This window comes from Nymphalis io, chromosome 10, assembly GCF_905147045.1.
Source record: "Nymphalis io chromosome 10, ilAglIoxx1.1, whole genome shotgun sequence".
Classification (NCBI taxonomy): domain Eukaryota; kingdom Metazoa; phylum Arthropoda; class Insecta; order Lepidoptera; family Nymphalidae; genus Nymphalis; species Nymphalis io.
The window spans coordinates 1,207,190-1,227,632 of NC_065897.1; the positions used below are offsets into that span (position 1 = coordinate 1,207,190).

General features: G+C 32.0%; 1 protein-coding gene across 1 annotated transcript in view; it reads right to left on the reverse strand.

Annotated features, from left to right (window-relative positions):
* LOC126771322 (CUGBP Elav-like family member 4) overlaps nucleotides 1-18,990 on the reverse strand; it is a 157,078-nt gene extending 138,088 nt beyond the window's left edge. Inside the window, exon 1 of the mRNA XM_050491165.1 lies at nucleotides 18,869-18,990. Within this exon, the coding sequence (XP_050347122.1) occupies nucleotides 18,869-18,974 (106 nt within the window). The 5' untranslated portion in view covers nucleotides 18,975-18,990. The remainder of the gene's footprint in view (nucleotides 1-18,868) is intronic.
* Between the last annotated feature and the right edge of the window lie 1,453 nt (nucleotides 18,991-20,443).

Here is a 20,443-nt window from a genome sequence, read left to right on the forward strand (position 1 = left end):
CGGCAAGGCGGGGACGGCTAGTACAGAACATTCTTCCCGACTGTACTGGCCGTCGTCGCGTTTGGACTCTACTACCACTTACCATCAGGTGGAAGTAGAGTCATTTGCCATCCCGGGGCATATAAAAGGCCACATCAAAAATAACATACTTTTACCGCAAATGTATTTCGATAACGTAAAATCTGAACAAAATACCTGATAGGTCAATAGATTCTATCAATAAACCGGAAAGATATGATTATTTAATTATTTTTTTAATAAATATGCAAAACAAGGGAGAGAATTACACTGACCGAATATAGTGAATTCCTGACATGATTTCAACCGCCTCGGGAGCGAATTAGTGAGTTACGTGACCTAACTTAATATTTTTTGTCCTGACAAAGTATTAAGCTACATTCACACGCGCGCAAGGAATGGAGCGAGTTCAAATTACCGGAAATATACAGAAAAACAATCGATTATACAATTTATGTCGTTTTATAATTTATTCAAAAGTAATACAGAAATGATGATTAAGTAAATATTTATTATGAACAATTATTTATTGTTATGAATAGAATTTTTATATTGACGTTTAAACAAAAATAGTTAACGCCCAGTGTTTTTTGAAATTCGAAATTCGAACATAATAATTATTAAGTGGACAAGATATAATATGAATTTGCATGCTATAAACATTTTATTTCGATAAATACACATTTTTTAATGCTAAAGCTCATTAATAGTTACCAAAAAACGTGTTTAAATAGAGGAGAAAAAAGTACTTAACTAATTTCGTTATGCTTATTTATTTTAAAAGTAGAAAACCTAAAATTCATTAACTCCTCTCTCAGCTGCACAAATAAAAACGCTTATTGTTTAATTTTTTTTTTGATAGTTTCATACTTAAATCCTTTGGTATTATTTTATAATTTATTCTATAGTAAAACCTTTGGTAAAACAGCATGAACTAAAGAAATACACGTACAATTGTCAGCGTACTTGCACGTCGTTAAAAGTTTTGCGGCCTTCAAAGTTTGAATTAGAGCAAGTACTGGTGCGAGTTTTTAGCGGTGTGTGAATGAGTCGTCACTTCCTCGAGAGGCCTGTTTTTATAACCAAGTTGAACATTATCGACTTCTGTTAGGCTTTAATGACAATTTTATACAACAATATGATAATTAAGGGCGTTTTACTCTCAACTCGATGCATTGGGACGTGATTTTGTACTGAGCTTTAAAATTATGCTATCATTGATGACGTGCTGGGAATTTGTTTTATTTAAGCTTTGCCTTCGGGGAATGCAATTGTTTTAATGTTGTTTGTTATATCAATATTTAAACAGCTGTGCTTCTATTTTCACAATTATATTTTTGAAACGGATATTTTTTTAATCCATACTGGAAAATATGAATATGTCATCAGAAAGTGATAACCCATAGATATTAGTACTCTTATAAAATAATGTGTGTGCGTGAACACAAGTGCACTCTCTATTCCCTAAATCTCATAATCCGATGGGGCAGCAATTCGACATGACCAGAAAGAGTTCAGGCGCAAGACTTTGCGGCTTTACGTTCTGAGGTACAGGAGTGAACACACTTCTAACTTCCAGACTCCGGGCTGCTACTGAGAATTTTTCTAACAGAAAAAATCAATAACTTTTCATTGACCCGACCTGGGAATTGAACCAAGGATCTCCGGATCTGCGGCTTTATCAATCAACTAGACCAACGAGGCAGTCGATTGAATACGAAAGTCACGCATACTTAACTTACTGTTTATCTACTTCTAGCTGTGATCCAGTATGAAGAGTAAGTGAGACCGTCACATAACATATCAGTTATCATGGTCACGCATTGATGGTGTTTCTAGTGTTTGATACATTTCGTAAACTATTAGGTACTATTAGGTCATTTGATAATCAACTTCCTTAAATAATTTAGAAGAACAATTACCATAAGCTATTTTAATACATAAAGACAATACATATACATATATATATATATATATATGTATATATGTATATGTATAAATATATATATATATATATATATGTATAGAGGTATATAAACTTAAGACGGCTTTCGAAAAGTTGGAACATAAAAACAAAATCATAAATTAATGATATTATAACTAAAATACGTCCATTTAGTAATAAAATATAAAAATGTCGAAAAAAAATTCAAACTTACTTTATTAAAGCCGGCTTCTACAAGTACCTTTGTTCTTAATTTTATTAGTTTGTTGTAAGTGAAGTGAATCGGCTTGGAAAGGAATCTACAATAAATTGAGTAGTTACTTTCTGTAAGGCAGAAATTAAATTAAATACATTAATTATTTATATATGAATCCTGCGTGGAATAAACGAATGCTAACTCCACGCTTTTTTATCATCTCTATAATCTTCTATAGAATATAAAACATTTAAGTTTTTAAAAACCACTCGTTTACATTATTAATTAGAAAATGTGAAAGTATCAATTTTCAACCAGTGACATAAAAGATAACCTAGCTTCATGATAAAGTAGCAAATTCATATTTAACCAGCTCTAGCAGCACGGACGTGTCACGTGACACGTGACACCAGTAGGGTGCGATGGGTCAGCGAAGACATCAGTCAGAGATCATTAGTGATGCGTCCCGCAACATAATGATTCTTCAGCCCACAGCCAACAGGCTCTTCTATCCCGTTTGTCACGCTCGCTTGGATGCCAGGGGTATTCATTATTTAAGGCACGTTGAGACTATTATATTCTAACGACTGAATTTTAGCTTCGCTCAGTATTTCGACTGCTCTTTTGTAAATGGATATATTAAACATTTTTTGTTGAAGTAACAAATCTATTTTATCAAGGTTGTTTTATGTGATTACGGCGTGGACGAGGTATTATTATATTATATAATTATCTCATATTATATAAGCTTCAGAATATGTTTTAACAACTAATATGATGGCAGTAGATCAATGTACAAAGGGAACGTTATCAAGAAAAGGTAATGCATATACCGGTCGTATTACTTTGCCAAATCTTTTGTCTTCCAGGTTTTATGATACACAAAAAATGTGATAAAAGCAAACGAATGAGAATAATGCAAGATCACTTTGAGGTAACATATAAAATATGTTTTTATTTTAGGAGACATAATCTAAATGATTATTATTATTAAAGCTATAATATAACGAATAATATTGCTCACGAAAGTTCAAATGTTATTGGCGTTGTATGGAAGGTTCGATCATCGTTCCGAGCTCAAATATAGCAATGATCCCTTTCAATAAACTATTTCCTCGAGGTATATAAACTTAAGACGGCTTCCGACAAGTTGGAACATAAAAACAAATAAATAGGACCGAATCGTGTTCTCTTTTATTTTCCTACGCCACTGGTCGTCGGATTGTTTCAAGCCATCAATGTTTACGTGACTCTGCTTTATTAAAATTCCAACATTTGCCTCTATTTTTCCTTTTTATTTGACGTCGCTTTATGGTTAAACTTAATTAATTTCCACTACGCTACATTCTAAGCTTTGTACGTGATATTCCCCTTACATAATTATAGTTTATTTAAATAAGGAATATTCAGCTTAGTTTACGTGTAGTCTAATTTCAATTTGCGATTAATCTTTAGCAAGTTTGTTTAAGGTAAATTTACTATCACAAATTTGATGAAAGATTTTGTTAGCGAAAGATTAGCGAAATAAGTATTCCGCTAATATAATATAATATCAACATGGGCTAGGCGGCGACTGTGAGCTAGTATTAAATATGAACAGACGTGTCGTTCTTTAATGACTCTGTTTAAAATAAATATTATACGTTCCATGTTTAGGAATAGCCTTTCGGGAAAACTTCAGGGGAGTTTATTGAACGATTAAAAAGATACGATGCCCCGAGTTCCCGCCTTCAGGGACAAATTTACTTACTATTTATATAATGAGTTCCTTTGTAAAGCTTTATTGGGAACATTTTTATTCGGTAAAGAAAGTTACGCCTAAAATATATTCTGTATAAATAAATGAACTAAGTTTTATTTACTTTGTAATGAATATTATATAAAATAGTTTGGGATAAAAAGTAATAAAATTTTTGACATAATATATTTTTATTGAATAATTATGCTATAAATATTTAAAACGTTTATAGACTGTTAGATAGGGTCCAATTGGTAACATTTAAGATGAAATAGACAATGCTAGGTAGAAAAAAATCATAATTCAATGAATTTGTAAGTCAATCATTAAACAAAGGTACGGCAACGTATCCGTTCGGGTAAAGCTTATATAGGCCACTAGAGACCTGTTTTAGTGTGAATACTATCCCAAATGTCAGTAAGAAAGGTTATACAGAATATAATGTTTATTAAGTACATTTCTGTTTTGCGTTTTTATTTATTATATGTAAAAAATTAATATTTTGTTAATATATGTATGACAAATGTTATATTACAAGAAGAATGAAAGGCTATGAAAATAGACGATAATTAGGTTAATAACCGAATGAAAAATTGGACAGACTGCAGGTAGGCCTAGAGAAAAAGATGAATTGAGATGAAAAAAACACTGCATTATCTGAATTAGTACGATACAGGCAAGTAAATGAATGATACTTTATATCCGATGATAAACACCGATTTGCTTATTAAATTGATAGAAAAAAATGTTAAGACTGTGGGTAGGACATGTACGAAGCGAAGTGACTGAATATAAGGCTAAAGAAGGAAATTAATGAAAGAGAAAAATAAACCCCATTGTCTTTAAATAATCTTAATGGGATATGAGCAAGTGAACGATAGATGATGAATCTAAATAGCTTACATCATCAAATGGAGGATTATGCAATATTATAATATTTAATTATTTAGATAATTTGATCACTATATCTAGTACTATAAAAAGCTTTATATATAAATATTTATATAGCATAAAAAGCATTTTAGTTTTGCGCGTGTAATTAATTTTCTTAACTATCAAACGCTAACCGCTTCTCACGTAGATGGTATGATGAGTTATCATTTCACCTCGTTGTCGTCACTGTCGCCGGTTAATGAACGAAGCTGCCATTTCGCACCCCAGTTATAAGGCTGTGCTGTAATCAACTGGGGCCTCGAGACTGATTCATAGCAAGTTACATTATATGTTAGTCATAATAAAGTTTACATAAAATTACAATTTAGTTTTTTTTTTGTTACAGTTTTGAAATATTGATCGACTGTGAATTATTTGAAAAACTTTAAAAATTTTAAATAAATTAGCAGCCTGTGAATTTTGAGGAGAAAGTTTCGAGTTTAATCCACCAAGCTGTTAAAATGGGGGTTGGTGGATACGGAAACTAAGTAGAACTTGCACGTATTTGAATCTTTGGTAAAATTTTACGCGGTCTAGCTACTGGGCTATCTCAGCCTAAAATTTATATTTTATTTATATTATACTTTGAATTTATATCGAAGTGTTGCAAGCTGTAAAATAAATATACAAATTACTATAGCAGTCTAAGTAGAGTCAAATGAATAACCCACTTGCAATACGAAATCAATAGCAGATGTTCGTCTTCATACGTTCCTTGAAAATTTATCTCTTTAAAGTCTCTTTAGCTTACGGTCTCATTCAAGTCATTATCTAGCGAGCATACGATTATATGCTCTCCGGGGAAGCGAATGTCCCCTGTTTTCATTTATTCATTGAAGGTAAACTACGGCTAACGTACCTTTGGGACAGTAAAAGACGTTGTTGCAAATGGTCCTTGAAGTACTCTATTTGGATTAATTTACGGCTTTAAATGTTTCAGCTAATAGTGCTCTTACAGCTAGTTTTCTTATTGAAATTCGGGACTGATCTCTTGACATTTGAAAAGGTGATTTCTGTATCGATCTGCTGTATTTCGATTTACTGTATGTTTACTTTGACAAAGTCAACGAATGGTCAACGATCATTTAGATTGAAATGGTATTCGGGATATTTCATTATGTTCAAACTTTGTTTGGTTAACTAGCAAATTTAAGAGCACGGATTTACCCTAATATGAAAAAAATATATATATAAAATTTTATTTCGATATATTACCTATAACGCCGTACACAAAATTTGTTTTTAAATAATAATTGCCTTTCAGCCTGGGACTTCTACCTTTTCAGTCTGGGACCCGATGAGCTCACCCTGAACTGTAGATAATATAAATTTCATCATTGGATTCTTGTAAATGAGTATACTCTTAAACCAATCACACGAAACATTATAATATATAAATAAAAATATATTATAGTTAAAATATCGCTTACATTTCATAATTACTTCGAAATTAATGAGCTTACATGTATGTAAGCGTTATGTAATGCTCATATGCGGCTTCGGAAGTCCATTGTACGCTATTAATTTACACAAAATATTACATTACGATATGACAATATATTCCGTGACTGACATTATATTTTCATAAATTTTGTTACGATAAAGAAAATTATTTAATTTTTATATGTTATAGTGGACACTTTAGCGTTTAACTACATAAACACAAAACGTTTAGTTTAATTCAATACGGACATTTGGTTGCCTTAATTCAGAAATCATACATAAATATAGATAATAAGAAAGACTTTAATGCACAAACGGTAACAGACAAAAATACATTTTTTTTAATAAAATCTTACCCAGGTTCATCACCACAGCCCTTAGAAATAGGAGCAGTAAGAAAAAATAATTAAATAACAAATCTTACGCTGACGTTATCTGACGCTTTAAATCTTACGCTGACGTCGTCTGACGCTCGAAATCTTACGCTCACTCGTCTGACATTCGAAGTCTCAGTTAGCCCCTACCGTGTATCGAGCGCTAAGATATTTACAAATCAATAAATCAATACCTCAAATGAAAATACGTTGCAAATAGTGATTCAGCAAAGTAATCGGTTAGCACCGATACGGGTATTTGAATTCATCGGCTCATCAGAATGACTTGGCTTACAAAATACTTTTCATGCTACGTCACGGTGACGTCACACAACGCTGAATTAATAGCCACTCGCGTAACACTTGAGACTCGATTGTGTTGTTTGTTCAGCTTGTTTTCTATTAAACGTTTATATTTAAGCTTTATAATTAAAGGTTGTATTGTATAATTAACATTCATTGTACCATTAAAGTTTTATCGTAAGCAAAACAGTTTCTAAACGTATTTCAGTTCGTGGACATTTTGAAAAATTGTATTCAATGAAAAAGTTGATTAATCTCTTCAGTTAAAAATTCATAAGGTCAATACCGTTTGTTCAATATTTGTTTTGTCATAAAGGTATTTGTCACTGCCTGTCCGCGTTATTTATTACCGTGTGATATGTGAGGATTTAATGAATTGCGCTTTATATAAGCCCAGTTAATTAAAATGAAGTCCTTATTCCTTTTATAGATATTTCATCAATTCGAGATGCATTTCAATTATAAATATACTTTTTAATCACCACGATAATAAGGTGCTGTTTATTGAAATGACACTGCTTACATTCATCATGGGACCGTCAAAGTTCCTTCCGTGAGCGGCTCGCTTATTACATGGAGGTGTTTGAATAATCCTGTGTTTCCACGGGGATCGTGTCATTATCGCGATATTGCCACGGTAATGTCAGATAATAAATCGCTCTGCCGTCTGCGACACAGAAATGACTTCATCTAGAATCGTCAGGCAGAATTATACGATTATAGTAATAAAATATAGTTTTATTTTTTTATCAGATTTCATTCGTCATTGACTGGAATTATTATATTTTCAGAAAAAAAAACAAAACTGCGTTTTTTATAATTGATTTAATACATTGTTTTTATTATTTAATTATTATTTTCTATATCTTTTAATTATGTAATTGATGTATTTATATAATTTATACGCGGTCCAGTCATTCGACGTCAATGTACCTTCGCTCATTCTCTGTTCCATTGTTCCTTACGGGGGTTTTTCTATTAAGTACGTAATTAAGCCCCCCATTACTGGTGGGTCTCTAGTGGATCTCGATTGTGAAGATGAGTTGTTGTTATTACCTTTACGACTATCTTGATTCGCTATCTCCGACTCTTCAACGGCGTAGCGATTAAACGCAAGTTTATTATATTACTATATACTTATCTCAACATCGCACGCATACAATTAGAGTGAGATAACATGATTTTTTTTTTTTAAATGATGAGTTTGAAAATATTTCGTTAATACATTAAGTGTCGTGTTAAGTGAAATATCGGGTTGTATTGTATTACTATATTACCGTATGTACCATGTTTTTCTTTACATCCATATAAAAACTTTTGACTGACCCGTTGGAGCAGTTAGCAATAACCCTTCGTTTCGGGGTTGCAGGTTCGATTCCCGAATGATTTATTTATAATTATATTATATTTATATCAGTTGCTTGGTTACCTATAATACAAGCATTGAGTTGCCTACGATAAGAATAAAAGTCCGTGTATGTAATTAAAACTCCTAGATTGGCAGAAGTTAAAATAAAACATTATGGAAATCCTACAAACTTTTAACAACTAAAATGATTCTATTGAGTATATTATTTAAAGCTGTGTTCATTCAATTTGAAAAAGTGCGAGTGTGTGAACGTATAAAGTATAGATTATTATGCTGATTAAATTTATTTTAAGATGTTATATTATCGTCTTATACAAATCTTATTTACATAGGATTTTGTATGTTTTATAGTTCTTGCAGTGTTTACTTGTAAAGCGTTTGTGTCGACTATTTTACTTTTAATTACGTTGTCGTTACAACTTGTATCTCATAAAAACTTAATATTATAGTATGTAAAGTTTGTTTTGCATAAACTCGGCGAAGTAAACAACTTGTTACAATGTTAACCTCGTGTAATATTAGTATGGTTTTTCTTTATTGTTTTTTGTACCAAATGATATCTTTATTTCAAATAGTTCGTATCTAAAAATGCAACCTCCTTTTGTTTGTTTACGTTTAAACGTTAAATGCATTCGATTTCCGTTTAAAAAAAAAAGCAAATTAGAATATTAAATACAAACTCGCCCAGCAATTGGGTTGTATTTTTGAGGGGAAAAAATAGAAAGGTTTAACTAATATCATCGTACAATTTTCAACAATATGAGACTTAATTAAATACGTTTTTCATATCTGAAGAATCGGGAGTACAAAGCAGTCAAATACTTTTTTACACATAGTTGAACAGTGTCTCGTTCGGGGCAAAGTTTATAATTGTGGTTATTATTCATCCCGTGCTCTGGAAAATATAGTGACGAAAGCTCTATGTTACGGATGAAATTCTGCTAACATCCATCCACCAACAGTTCAACAGAAAGTTCTTGTAAATTAAAAAAATAATATTGAAAACTCATTACAATAAACAAATATTCTTTTGATTTATGAACTTCAACTTTATGATTATATATTTATTCTAAAACATTAATTTAACGATTAAATCTTGAAAAACAAAGATCGTAGAGGATCCCTGTTCGCTACAATATTTGTACAGGTCTTATAAATATTTTCACGATTTTGGAGATCTTGTGTTAAATTATTACAATACAGCATGTTTTAGTAAATAAGGCGAATTAATTCTATAGATATATTTTATATAATAGTATTTATTGCGATTTATGTTGTAACAAAGTTTTACTATTATTTGAATTAATTATATTTTAAAAGTATTATTATGCTTAGGCTTTTGCATCATGATAAACTGCAGAGAAAAGTTTTGATGGATCTTACAGACTTATAGCTCTTCATGTGAATCTGAACCAATGATTACGGGTCCAAAAACCAGCAAGCGTCACTGAATTTTCATGTGCTTAATTTGTATTTATTATTCACATTGACTTCGCGCTTGAGGAAAACGGCGACAGGAAATGAGCTCCAGTTCTTATCCTCAAAAAGTGAGTTGTCTTAGTTCAACAGTGAGACATTTATAGGCCTTTTAAGATTTACCACCAGCCTGATAGTCTTAGGGAATGCTTCTGTTGGCGCGTTATCCACTACTATTGGGCTGCTAATAAGCTTGTGGTAGCGATTAGCGTTAACGCTTATAGAAAAGTCACTTACTCGACTCTTCCGTTACTTACGAGTTGAAATCGTAGACGATTTCTTGAAATTAGCTGCTCTAAAGTAAATAAAGTATATCGATTTAATGAAGATAGATTCGAGGCTCGTTATTGGCTTTGAAATAAAGTGAACTTGAACTCAAACTCTTCGATAAATTGCAGGTAATGAAGATTTATAACTATACTGATGTCAAATAAGTAGTATTGGTACAATACCAAAAATTGAAACTTATCTGGGCGTAAAAATTAAAATGAAATAAATGAGTGGGTTCTTTAAATAATTTTGCAAATTATTCCAAGGTTTCAAGAGCAACTGTCACTAATATATGTTTCGGAATTAGGGAATATTATTTAATTTCGTTTGTTACCTTCAGCATTGTCCGCTGCGACTCTGACTTTTCTTTTTTTCTAGAATGAGACGGGGCCAGAGTGCCAAAGCGTGTGACGACCCATAAGGGCCATCCCCTTTTCTAGAAAACCAGTATTAGATATCAAGTGTTACAATAAGTGGTTTCACTTGGTGGTAAGCCTTTTTCCCGTATGGGTACCACCCAGTCACAGCATATTGTACCACCAAACAGCATTTCTTACTAATGTTGTGTTTTAATTGGAGGGTGAGTACGCTAATGCAAGTACAGGCACATGGATAATAGCATTTTAGTTCTCATATTTGTTTACACATTAAAGATATGAGTTTCTTGCCGTTAGGCCGTCCGTCCAAAAGTCCATTTTGTGGAGCAAAATACAACAATATTAAATTTTATTAAATAAATAATATACTATAAAATAAACAAATTTGTATTATTGCTTACTAATGGGCATTATTAGTGAAAAGTCAATGTTTTAGAGTAAAATTGTATGTGCCCTTTTCTAGTACACAATATTTCAAATGTAAAACAGATGTATGATAAAAGGCAACACACATATGAATACAACTTGTTGATTTACGCATGAAACGCGTTACGTCATTACTATTACCTGAGGGCGTTACGTCATTACTATTACGTGTGGCGTGACGGGCAAAAGGCTGGCGTGATTCGACGTGTCAATATGGTGTAGAACTTAAGGTAATTTTTTTTACATCTTTTATTTCTCATAGATTTATCTTAATGATTATAAATTAGGGTTTCTCGTGGTATATGCTTTAACACTTACAATGTGACGAGTAATATATTTAGCTTTCGGATATGTTGTCTGAATAACAATATTAGATTCGAAGGTAGTAGAAATGCAAAAGATTGTTTTTCTTTTGTTTTTCTTTCTTTTACGTGCCATCTGAATTATAAACGTGAGCCGAAAAGTAAAGTTTAGTACTTAAGTTGTAATAAACAACATGTCATTTTTTCTGTTTTCTGGAGTAAATTCATGACATCATTTGTTACTAACATATAAAAATAGTCTTACTTGTTGAATAAGATTTATAATGTGGCGTGACATAGCAAAAGGCGTTACGTGATGAGTCAGTATATTACTCTTAATTCAGATATTTTCGACGATATTTTAACTATTTATGTTGTATTGCTGGTAATATTAAAATATATGGATTTTATAATAGAAATATTTGCAATGTCTTGTGTACAATATTGTTTTTAGAATTATTAAAGGTATAAAGTATCTTATTAATAAGTATTTATTTATTTGACGAGCCGGTTTGCGTGGTTGGTAGATACTAGCCTTTCGCGCCGCAGGTCGTGGGGACGATTCTCACCCAGGATAGACATTTGTGTGTATAAACATGTCTGTTTGTCCTGAGTCTATATAAGTATGTATTAGTATGTATTTTTACTATGTATTGTACTATATATTGTATACAAAAGACTGTAGTATATGTAGTATATCAATTGTCTGTTTCCATAATACAAGCTCTGTTTAGTTTGGGATTAGATGGCCGTGTGTGAATAATGTCCCAGGATATTATTATTATTACCTCGTTCTAAAGGCAAATAAATACATCGAAAGATATTATGTATAAATATACAACATACTTCGCCCGTATGTCAGGTAAGGGTAGGATATGTTGGTGTTGCGGATAGGGGTTGTTAAAAAAAGCGTAACACACAGACAAAGTTACTATCGCATTTGTGATATTAGTATAGATAAATAATAAACACGTTTAAACGCCTTCTTAATAGAATTCGTGCTAATGACATTCACACGAAGCTAAAAAGCCTATAAATACAATACATAAACCACAGCAAAGGCCGTTCTGATGTCACGTTGTAATTGTATGCCAGGAACGCCGGGAACGCCGGTGCGCGGTTGATTTGCGGCGAACGCCGGCGTTGACGTTACGTGGGCGCCACGTCGACGTGAAGTCAGCGGACGCCTCTGACAGCTACGGAATTGCCGCGTAATGAGCGGCCGACTTTGAGGTTACTTTGTTAGAGGCGGTTTACAAGGCAAAAAGCTTGCGATGTTATTAAAAAAATAAATATACGATACAATCCAAAAATTTAAAATGAATACTAGATCACTTCAGAAATTATCTAGATATATGAAAATTAAAATATATTAACTTTATTCGGATCATACGCGTAAATATAAATTGGATTGTAACCTACTAAGAAGAACCGGCATTAAATGCGATTAAATTTTTATATCTGAAAACACAGACTTCAGCTTCAAACAAAAATAAGTTTATTATATAATAATATTACCTTGCATTGAATAACCCGCCTTATTTATTTCATTCAAATAAGATCAAAATCAAATCACCTTACTTTATTTATTTTCATTTTATTCCTACAGTTCCTCTCTAACATTACTAAAACAAACTCGATTTCAAATTATATTTTTCTTTCGTCGATCTTCTGCGATTGTGTCAAAGATACATTAAGGATAATTGCTAACTCTCATTATTTGTGATTGAAGCAAAATAAGCCAACAATTTCTTATAAACCTGTTCGGTTGAAATGCCCATCCAATCAACTACTCCTATACGGAAACTGTTGTGAAAATTGCAATTTTAAGGTCGACACTCAATGTTACTGTATTATTTATAAAGGTTCGAAACCTCTTAGAATCACGTCAGCTCTCGAAATATGGACCCGAAGTAGATAAGGTGCGGAGGCAATAAAATATCGCGAATCACTGCGTCACGATCGTGGGCCCTTGTCCCGACCAATGAGAATTCAATTTCACCACTCCACATATTCGGCTTTTCAGTTTTACATGTGTCATACGGCACTTGAGATAAAACATGATTTTTTTATTAAATTTTCACTTTCATATTCATATAAATTTATTTTGTATAACCAGTCGATGAATAAGGTACACAAAATTATATGTAGTTGCATAATATATGCTTTATTAATGTTTATTCATTTATATCGTTCGTGTATTGTTTAAACAGCTGCTTAAAAATAATGATAAAAATTTGTTTGCTTATTAATCCTGAGCGTCCTAACACATACGGGCATCCTTTTTAATAAAAATAAATCAAATGTCCGTAATTGTAATTGTCCCACTGTTCGGCTGAACCCCTCTACTCTTAATCTTATTTCACTACGCTGCTCCAATACAGGCTATTTTAAGTAATAATACATAGAAAAAAAACAAGTAATACTATTGAATTTATAATTAATCAATTTCAAATAATTATTCGGAACGAACATATGTCCGACGTAGTCTAAATACATTTCACTGTAACCCCGTTCATTGTTACGTATCCCTTACAAAGGGCAATAATAAAATATAGGCATTGCTTTCCACCGATTATGTTGTGTGTAATATCAAGATTACGGAGTTTTTCAACTGACGCTCTGATACGGGTCCATACGGCGGTTCAAATTCGAATGCCATTTGTTTAGAATTGAGTGTTAAGTCGAGCGTAATTTGTATTATGTAGCAATTTTGTGATTTCTGTTCCGGAATTTCCCTGATTAAATTAGAGCTATGTTTCAATGTAGCGTTTTTATTTTAAATTGAATGTTTTAAGCATTTTTTTTCAAACAGGTCTTTATAATGTAATGATTAATTAATATATATGTATGTATGTAATGCGATACATATTAAACTTGGCATGTAAAACAGCCGAGATGGTAAAGGAAAACATCGCGAGGAAACCTGCATGTGTCTAATTTCACTAAAATTCTGCCGCATGTGTATTCCACAAATCTGCATTGGAGTAGGGTGGTGGAATAAGCTCCAAAACCCATTCCTCAAAAAAGGAAATGAGGCCTTAGCCCAGCAGTGGGATATTCACAGGCTTACCATGTAAACGTAAATGCAAAAAAGCGTAAATATATTACGCAGTATTAAATTTATAGTGAAACTTCTGTCCCGTTTGTCCACTGGTTATAAGGCCACACACCGTTCATAGGTTTTTTCTGTCAAAAAAAAATCCCAGTAGGAGTCTAGAAGTTGGAATTGTGTACACTCCCGTGCGCCGAAGAGCACGTTAAGCCATTATTCCTTTACCTAAACTCTACCCGGTTGTGTCAAATTTGTCGTCCTATCGGATTATGAGAGTTAAGGAAAAGATTGTTCATCTGTGTGTGTGCACTTTTGCTCAATGATGTTCATGTCCTGTGCAGTTAGCTAGTCCCCCTTGAGATTGGTTGCCGTGGCCGGAATCGGTCTGAACATCATTATTGAATATTTTAATTTCGACTTTATAAATACGTTAGTTACTATAATATTTACCTAGTTCATAAATATGTGTATTTAAATCGAAATAACTAATATAAAACTAGCATTTTTTAATTGAATATTTCATTTTTAATTAAGTAACCTACTATTTTTATTAAAATCTTTATAAAAGCATTTTGATATATGTATATAGGCCAACCACAAAATGAGTAAAGATAAATAAACTACGAGATCTTGAATCAATTTTATTCATTATGAGTTCGCGAAAAATTTTCGTTTTGAATGTCAGTGAAGTTGTTTCGGAACTTTACAAGAAAGATTTAAAGTTAGAAATATAAAGTAAAGATTATAAATAACGAGATTTTATTCAAGAATAATTCTAAGGTTCCTTCGTCAATTCGAATAGATAGTATCTTAAGTTGCTTCATAAAAGTTCATTGACATTTCAATTTAAATAAATGTAAATAAAAAATAAATATTTTTCTTTTTTATTTACTGGATACCATTAATTGACAAATTTTTTTGCACCTTTTGTTATAATCTTTCGTTGAAACGATAATACATAATCTAATCTCTGAGAATCCCCAACCACGTTCGAAAGCCGTTTGCTCCAGCCATTATCATACGTTATTTTAGAGGTTCAGACAATACGTCAGGCGACCTCGTGAGTCGTCGCTAAGTGTGAAGTAAATTGGCGATATTTTACGACTTAGCCGTTACTAGGGCTGTAAAGAGAGCGAGTTTGCGGCAATTTTACGATGGTTATACGCCGTGACCTGCACCCTTATTACGGTTGGACGAAACGATAACAAGACTAACGTGGATGAATGTTGCTACGGATTTCAGTATTTTTGGAAAATAAAGGTTATACACAAAATGTATGAATAGTGTCTTCGGTGTGGATTGAAATATTCATACTTAAAACATTGTAGGATTATAAAATGTCCATCTTTTTAAGTAAGAAAAATAGTTTATATCCTCAAATGTATATATTTTTGATCCTGATGGTAATTGGTCCCTAGCGTCCATAGACATTTGTCTGTAAGAAATATTAACCAAGTCATTTTGAAATTCTTCTAAACATCATAGTGCAAATGCAAAATTTATGTTATTATATAGAATCGTACATTCTTGATAATGCAAATAGTGTCCTGAATAAGCCTCTTTATTCCAGAAATTTCGACATTTAGAAAGGTCTAGAATAAAACCAGTACGATCATTCGCGGTGAGTCGTAGTGATAACGCCAGAATAGAAGATTAAAGAGACTTTTATTGACCGTTACTGGGTTCTGTTACCGGCGAAAGTGATTTCGTTCCCCTTTAATTGTATAGGTAAAATACGCGGGTACTTTGTGGCTCGGTTCGGAGGAATTATGTTTTCTGCTGAAATACCGCGATTTATGTTATGTTTAAGTACTAAGTATAAAAGTATTTGGCTGTTAAAGAGTTTCTGATAGATGCAGTGTATTTATACGACACATGAAATGATAATATGGTCTATATGCCTTAAATGGAAATGGAAACAGAATTATTCGATACTTTTATACTATATTATGTATTAAACAAAAATACCAATCTTTTTTTTTATGCAATTATGAAAAGGAAATATTCTTTTAATTATTGCTTAAATATTCTTGTAAGTATTTCTTTGTTTAAGGTACTTTTGAATGTTTTTATGTTCCTAATGTCAGACAAATATTTTGCTATTTTTTTATTATGTCTCTATTTGTAAGTATATTTCGTTAAAACAATAAAAATGCGTACAACGCATTATACGTAGTTTTATAAATATAGAATGTTGCACTTGGATTCGACCTTGAATTATTAGTCTCGCGCTTAAAGATAATTAACTTAAAAATGTATGAAAAAGAATAAAGATAATTCTGAATATCAATGATACAATTTAAAACATCACTTTAAAGCAAAACCACTTTAACTTATTAAAAACTTCTACGTATAAGTCGGAAAATTGTAATTAAATGTGGATTAAATGAAAAACTTCAACGCGAGAAGACTCGTAGGCATAATAGTAAAGTAGCCTTAGAACGTTTACTTTTTTCACAACTTCAAGTGTCAAAGACTGAAAGCGAGGCTGAAATTCCACTTAATTTATAATTAAAACGTCGACAGCGATAACGTTGAGGGTCTCATAAAAAATGAGTTTATCGCACCGCGGCGCCGTACGTAATTAAAGAGAATTAACAATTTCGTCCTACATCTGTTGTACAATTGCTTCCATGTTAATAACTTTATCGTTCAATAATGACGAAGTAGGCAGTTCGGGTATAAAAAGCGTAATGTACATAAAGACAGCGTCGCTTAGGCAACTAACAAACCACGCAGCGCTAGCCGAGTTTACGAGCTCAAACTCAATTAAAATCCGACGAAATTCAAGCGAGAACAAAATGAAATTAAAGTTGCGTAACGCCGAGACGGGCTGTCGCTATGTAGCTATGACGTATTACGTGGTCGCGGCTGTTTCAATTTGAATTAGTAGTACACATTTGCGTGCTAGTCAACTTAGGTAATTGTTGGCGACAGTCGAATTTAATGTCGTTGCTTAACACGCCGCTTGAGCTTTGAATTGTTGTTGTAAATTGTTAACGCTTTTGTTATTATGTAAATACGTAATTTGTATTAATAAAATTCGTTCAAAATAATTAATGAAACTAATTTAAATATTTCGTTTGTAATATTAAAAAAAATTATAGTAACATTTATTTATAGTTTTCCTTCCCTAATTTATTTTTTATTTACATTCAATTATATTTTTTGATACTGTTTACAATTCAGTACGCAATGTTTGCTACACTGCATACGAGCAATTAAAATTTTTAAATGTAATTTCTAGTTTTTAAATAAAATAGAATTTTCCCAATAAGTTTTAAAAAATAGTTTCAATTAATTTTGATACATTACGTACCCGAAATACAGTCGAAACATACGTCTACATGCTGTAGCACTCGGCTACGGCATGGTAACCGATTGTAGCTATCGCTACGAACTGACGTAGTGCGTGGAGCTCTACACTCGGCATTAAAAAATATTGCAAGTTTTTCTTAGATTTCATTATTTATAGTTTTAAGTAGAAATTTTCAGTCAAGCATTCTACTGTGTTATTAGTATTAATGTATAATTCTTGTTATCTGACGTATTTTATATTTTTGACGTTTACTTATATATATTTGAACAAAAAAAGAACATTTTGACATAATATAACTAGATAAAATAAGAATTAAATAACTTTATGATCTTATATCGACGCTAAACGCCCTTAACACATATTTAGAAATAGTTTTCATATTCGAATTTATATATACGTTCGATATTCATTATATTAACTCGTAATGATGAATTTGCATGAAGAAAAATTTAATTAGTGATAGAGATAGATAGAAGAGGAAATAATACTGCACCGAACCAAAATAATTTTAATTATTTGTTATTAATAAGTATTAGTTTATTATTCGTATTAAATATAAAACACGAGTATATAATGGAATCAAAGAAAATATGAATGGAAACACGTTAAAGATTGTATTCTAACCATTCTATAATCTTGTGGATCATATATAATGCTATTATAGTAGTTTTTGTATTATGTACATTGTTATGTGAAATTTTACGGTTTGAAGTAAAATAAAGTAACACATTCAAATTACGTCTCACTGATTCCCGTTTTCGTCATGATATGACTTATTTATATTGACCTAATGTCTTTATTAGGCACGCTTTCCATTTTATGTCAAAGTAAATTGGGTTTTCAATTTTCACGAGCTCCCGTATGTACGAGGACAACAGAATTGGCGTGGGAGAGAAATTTATCGTATCAACTTCTTACGTCTGATTGCTTTGCGTACGTGAGAATATTTCTCTTCAATATCCAAATTTCTGGTAAAAAAAATACATCAAGCATGAGTTTTACGGTGGATTTATTATTCATTATCTTTGAGCTCTTAAAAATATTGATAACGTCTTTAAATTAATTTAAAAATTTAATAAGTGAATAGAATATTATTTTGTGTTGATTCAAGTTATGTGATTTTATTAAATTTTAATTAATTTTATTACCACGTCTATTATTACTGTGACTTATATCATCAAATATTGTTCATAATTTTTGCAAAGACGTAGATATTTTATACAAAAAGGTTAAGATGATCCCTTGTTATATTCAATGCAATATTTAGCTGCATCATTTCTGAAAGATAAAGAACAACAATATTATAACAGTTATAAGAGCTTACCTTTACTCGAACCGTCCGGGCCACGAAGTATCGAACACTCTTCTATTGTACCGTACGGCGTGAACAACTGACGCACATCCTCTTCAGTTTGTTGTTTGCTGAGCATGCCAACGAACAGCTTCCGATCTGCGAGGAGAATGTTGTATTAGTTGAGGAACCGTGCACACTACAGTGACACTGAGCCACACCACAAAAGCCCAGCGGTGGTGCGTGGAGCTGCGGACTTTAAATATACCGTGCTAATATACCCCAGGAATTCGAAGTGCGACGGTGACGGGTGCGAGTGACGGACATAATATTGAAGTCATGATTTCGTCTATATACAAAAATACTTTAATTTAATTATATAATAATTATTTAAAGAATTATAATAGGATTCAAAACCATATATAATTTGCGACACAGTTCAGCAGAAGGCCATTGTATTGGATACAAATCGGTATGTCAAATACTCTTTACGTTCACGCCAACGTAAAGTAAATATGAATATTGTATTAAGATTTAAGCGTTATTATATATGATTTTTATTGATATCATTTGCAAATAGCAAACCATGACTCCAAGATAATAAAAATATAAATTGTAACAAGGCGTTGGCAATCGATGATATTAACGCGATAACAGCTTTGAAAAAAATGGGGCTTTTAAATATAAAAGTGACACAGTATATAATCTATCTATTTCGAATATTATTAAAAATATCTCTGTCGATCAACCAACGCCATGTATGCAGTGCCCTCACCGCCGCCCCGACACGCGACCCCGCGCTTCACCGTTATCATACACAAAACAACAGCTTCTATAAAACACATATAACACACAGGTTTAGTCAAAATGAAACAACGAACATAATTCAAATCCAGACCAACACATAATTAGCACATTACACTAAATTGTGACTCTTCAAACGCAGAGGGTTCCGTAGGAAATTTTAAATACGCACAGTTAAAGGGAGTCGGCAGGGGCGAATTTAGGTACGAAATTATTATATTATACTACGGAAACCTCGAATACACAATGAACGTGAAATTATTATTATTCTTTTTTAATTTTCTTTAACGATATCGGAGCGTTTGTCTGTCTTAATCAAGCGCGGTACCCAATACGTTTATCCTCAAACGACTAACTAATCTAGCGGCAGGTATCGGGTTTTTTTAGCATTGGGCTTTATACATAAATCAACGCCATTTGAATAAATCAACGACAAAATAACAATAATACACTAATTACGTTTCGAAATGAATACGAAAAATAAAATATTTCTTACAGCACGACGATTACTAAGTGCAGAGTGAGCCGTTCATTGTTCAATGTCGAATCTATGGAAGTGGAGGCGAATGCTCCTCAACAATCACATAAACCAAATTTTAACGAATAAAATCGATAAACATTTACCGGATACAGTGCTCCATTTTATTTAACAGTATGAAACATCAATGTTATTATTGAAACTGAATTGAACTGAAATTCAATATTAAGTAATTCGTAAGTTATATTCGATGATGTATAAATTGGAACACTTTAATCGCTTATGATAAAACCATAGTTAGTCGTACTTATGTACATCTATAACAA